This window comes from Pyxicephalus adspersus, chromosome 3, assembly GCF_032062135.1.
Source record: "Pyxicephalus adspersus chromosome 3, UCB_Pads_2.0, whole genome shotgun sequence".
NCBI classification, from domain to species: domain Eukaryota; kingdom Metazoa; phylum Chordata; class Amphibia; order Anura; family Pyxicephalidae; genus Pyxicephalus; species Pyxicephalus adspersus.
In genome coordinates, this window is record NC_092860.1 from 3,192,781 (window position 1) to 3,198,084 (window position 5,304).

A 5,304-nucleotide genomic window follows, 5' to 3' on the forward strand; every position below is an offset into this window, starting at 1 on the left:
TGACAGTGCTGTAGGAAGGACACTTCTCCCCCAGTGTTTGTGACATCTCAGTGTGAATGTCCTTTGCTGACTTTCCCTGGAGAAACAAAAACTTCATGACGGCCCGTAACTCCAACGGCGTGAAACTTGCTTGTGCCTCGGCCATCACAGCTTCTCACTAAAAGATAAAACAGTTTTAGGACCTGATATTTGCACAGTTACATACTAAGATATTAGGCTGTCATATGCCCCCACACTCATTATTCTATTTCATCTGGAAGGGGGCAAAGCCAGGAACTTCTCAGCACCCCCTCATGTATATGTATGTGATATCTTCATACTCATGTTCACATTCATGTGTGTAACAGAGCAAGTCCCAAATAATTAATGTGTTTTGCGGTGGAATTCTACTTTAACTTTTTAAATATTAAAAAATCTGCTTAAGTTTTAAATACAGGGACAAAGTCAAGATTTAAAAATGTTTATATACATGGGTTTACAATAATAATAATAAAAATATACAAAACACATAATAGAAATGGTTCTCATAATCTTACACCAAAATACCAAATAAATGTGTCTTCCTTACTGATGATCCATGCCGAGGCAACAAACCTGTCCCGATCTGGAATAACTCAGAGTCCAATAGTTGTAGCAATAAGTGAGTCTGCAATGATAAACACAGAAGTGGATGTAATTATTTAGGAGCGAGACAGCAGCGTGGTCACGGTGCGAGCCAAAGTCAGTATTCGGGTAGATGAGGTAAAAGGCAGCGAGCAGTAGAGTAGTCGGTAATTTCGTAGCTAAAGGTCAGTACACAACCTAGTAGCAGAAAAGGCAATGCAGCAGTAGCAAGACACTGGCATGGAGCACAATATTCTGGAAAAGAGGAAATCCAGGGCAGGAAGTCAGGGGAAGGAGCAAGAAATTCAGAATTCATCACAATACAGGGTATCAGGGAAGGTTGACTGAAATCAGGTGGAGAGCTATCCAGCATTTCAGGTAGTTTAGTGGGTAGACATTGCGGCTAGAAGCAACGCTGGGTTCGGGTCCCAATCCTGACAAAACCACGTGCAAGTCAAGAGAAGGCAAGTCAGAAGGTCTTTTGGTCTTAAGATGATAAAAATAATAAAAATTGAAGATTTGAAGGTCACCTTAAAATTATTTTAGACGAATGTCAAAAAAATTACACTTTACACTTTAGTGTACCAAGAGTAGCTTTAATTCCAGGATCTTGGCGGCTAAAAGTTCTATATTTTTGTGGCAGAGCTGGACTTTTTTGGAGACGAACCTAAACCAGCTGCACCTAGTGGGGATCTAAGAACTGAAGATCATCAGTCAGACTCTAAACCTAACCCGCATGAGTCCTTCCTGGAACCAGTTGTTCGAAACCTGGTCAACCTAGAAAGCCTGATCACTTACAGCCCTGCTATCAAAGCCAGAAACCCTTTTGTACAATGTGAGTAAACATGCAACAAAACATATTGATGATGGAGAAGGGGAGTTTAGTTCTAACTTTCTTTTGTATTTTTAGCTGTTGGTTCTCAGTCTGTTGCCAACCCATTCCAGAGCGGAGACCTGAGGCCTTCTCTGAACCAAATGAGGGCCGCCTCACCGGGACCGAACAATATTTCAGTACAACCGCCAATGCCTGGTAATAATACTTTAAGGTCATTACCATCCATGCCTTGATTTCCAGTGCAACCCAATGCTGCCATTGCAGTCGTTTTCTTCTTCCTCATCCCTTTTGCTCCACTTTCTGTGACCTTGGTGCAACAAAGATTTTTTGCACCCCCTTCCCCACAGGCTGGAAACAATCCTTTCCTGTGATTGGCTAAAGCAGCCCCCCGTCTCTGATCTGTTTTTGTTCTGCATGTATAACTTTCATTTCCAATGCAAAAAAAGGTCAGTTTAATTCTAACTTTGTTATTTATATATTTTTAGCTGTCAGTTCTTCATCTGTCATCAACCCATTCCAGTATGGAGACCTGGGGCCTTCTCTGAACCAAATGAGGACCGCTTCTCCAGTACCGAACAATATTCCAGTACAACCGCCTATGCCGATGCCTGGTAATAATACTTTAAGGACACTACCATCAATGCCTGGATTTCTAATGCAACCTATAGCTCCCATGCCACTGCAGCCATTTCCAGCTACTACCCCACCTCATCTCACAATGGGTTACCCCTATGCCCCACCTTCTGTGACCTTACCGCAACAGATATATCCATCTCTCCCTTCTCAACAGGCTGGAAACAATCCTTTCCTGTGATTGGCTAAAGCAGGGCCCCGGTATCTTTTTGTTCTCCACGTATAACTTTCACGTCCCATGCAAAGCTAAAATGCTATAATTCTCTGTTATTACTTTGTGCAGAATCATCAAACAAGGTATTTCCAACAGAAACAAATGATTTTTTTGGTGTTCCAAGTTGCGAGTTTTATTGTTTAAAAAATTATGAGGTCATTATCTGGTATATCACTTTTTAATGAGTCATAATTATAAATATAGGTCATTGCTAAGTGGAACGGAATGTTTCAGAGCAATGAGATTTAGGGTAACAATAGTTAGCTGTCAGAATGCTATTATTACAAAGTTTATTACCAGTATTGCTGAATCACAGCCACCGCCAGTCCACAGGGGTCTGGCTTTGTATTACTGCGGCTGTGCACAAGATTCCCGTTTTCTAAAGTTAAACTCCAGGCGAAGAGCTAAGTTTATATTCAGATACATATATAGGAACTGTTATATATCTCAAAGAATGTAAAGCTGTTTTGTGAGCAAGGAACCCTGCCAGACAATATAGGCAAATCCTTAACCTTCTCTGCGGGTTCAATATGGGCAAGAACACGCTACCGGTTTGCTGATTATTCGGTGCAGGAACTGCAGCAAGGAGATATATGGTGGCAATAGTTAGCTGTCAGAATGTTATTATTATGAAGTTTATTACCAGTATTACCTCCAGTCTACAGGCGTCTTGCTTTATATTACTAGGGCTATGTACAGATTTTCCTGTTTGTTTCTAAAGTTGAACTCCAGACAAGGAGCTGCGTTAATATTAAGGTAATATAGGAATATTTTTATCACAAGAAGCCAGTTTTGTGACCAAGGAACCCTGCCATACAATACAGCCCAGTCTTTAAGTGCAGGAGCGGCAGAACTTGGTCAGGAACACGCCACCAGCTTGCTGGTCAATTGGTGCAGGAACAGCAGCGGTGAGACTGAAGGTGGCAATAGTTAGCTCTTGCAATATTATTATTATGAAGTTTATTAACAGTTTTGCTGGATCAAAGCCACTGCCAGTCTACAGGCGTCTTGCTTTGTATTATTATGACTGTGCATATATTTTTCTATCTTTCTAATTCTAGAGTTGAACTCCAGGCAAGGAGATAAGGTAATATTGAGTTAAATATATAGAAACTGTAAGTACAGTCAAGCCAGTTTTGTGAACCCTGCCAGACAGCACAGCCCGGGTTTTAATCCTCAATGCAGGAATAGCAGAACCTCATTAAGTATATGCCACCAGCAAAGTGATGTTAATGGTAGCTATTGTCAGAATGATATTATGAAGTTTCTGTATTCCTGAATCACAGCCACTGTTGATGTACAGGCATCTTGCTTGTATTACTAGGGCTGTGCACAGAATTCTCCAGTCTCTCTACTTCAATAGTTAAACTCCAGGTAGCAGCTAAGTTATGATTGAGTTTATTATATAGAAATTATTTTATCACACAAAGAAAAGCCGGTTTTACGTCCAACGAACCCTGCCAGACAGCACAGCCAAATCTTTAATCTTCACAAGATGGTCAAGAAATTGCCACCAGCTTCCTGATTTGCCCGTGCTGGAACAATAACAGTGAGATTTGGGGTAACAATAGCTGTCAAAATGTTGGTATTATTATAAAGTTTATCGTCAGTAATCCAGAATCACATCCACCGCCAGTCTACAGGTGTTTGGCTTTTTACAAGATTTTCCTGTCCTTCTAAGTCTAAAGGTGAACTCCAGGCAAAGAGTAAAAGTAATATTGAGTTAACTATATAGAAACTGTTTTATTACTGAAAGAACAAAGAGATGTTCAGTTTGTGACCAAGGCAGCCTGCCAGACAGAATAGGCAAAGCCTTGATTTTTACAGCCGGAGTTGCACAGTATGGTTCAGAACATGCCACCATCTTGCTGATTACTCGGTGCAGGAACAGCAGCAGTGAGATTCATAGTGGCAAAACCTAGCTGTCAGAATGGTATTATTGTGAAGTTTATTTTGCTGAATCACAGCCACCTCCAGACTACAGGGATCTGGTTCTGTACTACTAGGGATGTTCACAGATTTCTCTGCTGCAGTCGAGTTTCTTTACTTCCAAAGTTGAACCCCAGGCAAGGCGCTAAGTTATTATTGAGTTACATATATAGGAACAGTTTCACCTCCTAACATAGAACTTTTGGTCCAGTTTTGTTAAAAGCAACCAGGCCAGTCAGCACCTCACTGCAGAAGCAGCACATCATGGGTAAGAGCCAGCAGCTTGCTGATTAGTCAGGGCAGGAACAGCAGCACACTGATCAGTCTTTACCCTGCTCTCTCCTCTCGTCTCCATGATTAACACATATTCTGCAGAAGATCCTATAGTAGTTAGCTAGAAGCATCAGCCTTACCTTTTAATGGGATTAAAGAAACTCAACGTCAAGAAGAAGATGAGAACATAGCAGAAGAAAAAAAATAGCAGTTTCATTTGTGGTTTTGCTGATTGTTTTTCTATACTTGTTGTTCAAAGGTGAAATCAAAGTAAACGATACAGCAAATAAATACTTTATAAAACAACCACCCTGCTGTTTCTGCATTTTATTCTCTGAATAATGGTTCCTCAGAAGAGGTGTTATTCCAAAAGCATTGTTTCCCAACCAGGGTTCCTCCAGAGGTTGTTATGGGGTCCTTGAGCAATGAGCAGTTTGCACCTCTCAGGTCAGTTTAAGTGACCCCAATGATCTTTTTGGGTATCTGTAAGAGTGACATTCTTCCCACTGCCCAGCCATTTACGAGGAATTCTTCCTCCTGACCAAGACACTTAAATACTGTGAGTTGTGAATATAGCAATTATAAAAGGGTTCCCTGAAGATCTGAAAGTTCCTACAAAGGGTTCTACCATGTTAAAAAGGCAGAGAAACACTGATCCAAAGCTTTGCATGGTGTGACAGAGTCATCCAAAAATATCAAAACTATAACTGTATTAAAGGCTCCAGGGAAAGAGAGTAGTTATGTGTATGTAGGTTTTTTAGAAGGAAAACCAGGGACTTTAGGGCCCTGGAGACGCCCAAGGGAGTGAAAGGGTGGG

At 41.0% G+C, this 5,304-nt stretch overlaps 1 protein-coding gene across 2 annotated transcripts in view; it reads left to right on the forward strand.

The window, feature by feature from the left end:
* Positions 1 to 4,787, forward strand: part of EPN3 (epsin 3) — a 33,628-nt gene extending 28,841 nt beyond the window's left edge. For both annotated transcript variants that reach the window (XM_072403342.1, XM_072403343.1), the window contains exons 9-11: positions 1,247 to 1,438; positions 1,514 to 1,633; positions 1,924 to 4,787. In XM_072403342.1, coding sequence (XP_072259443.1) covers positions 1,247 to 1,438; positions 1,514 to 1,633; positions 1,924 to 2,252 — 641 coding nt within the window. In that variant the 3' untranslated portion in view covers positions 2,253 to 4,787. The remainder of the gene's footprint in view (positions 1 to 1,246; positions 1,439 to 1,513; positions 1,634 to 1,923) is intronic.
* The last annotated feature ends 517 nt before the right edge of the window (positions 4,788 to 5,304 follow it).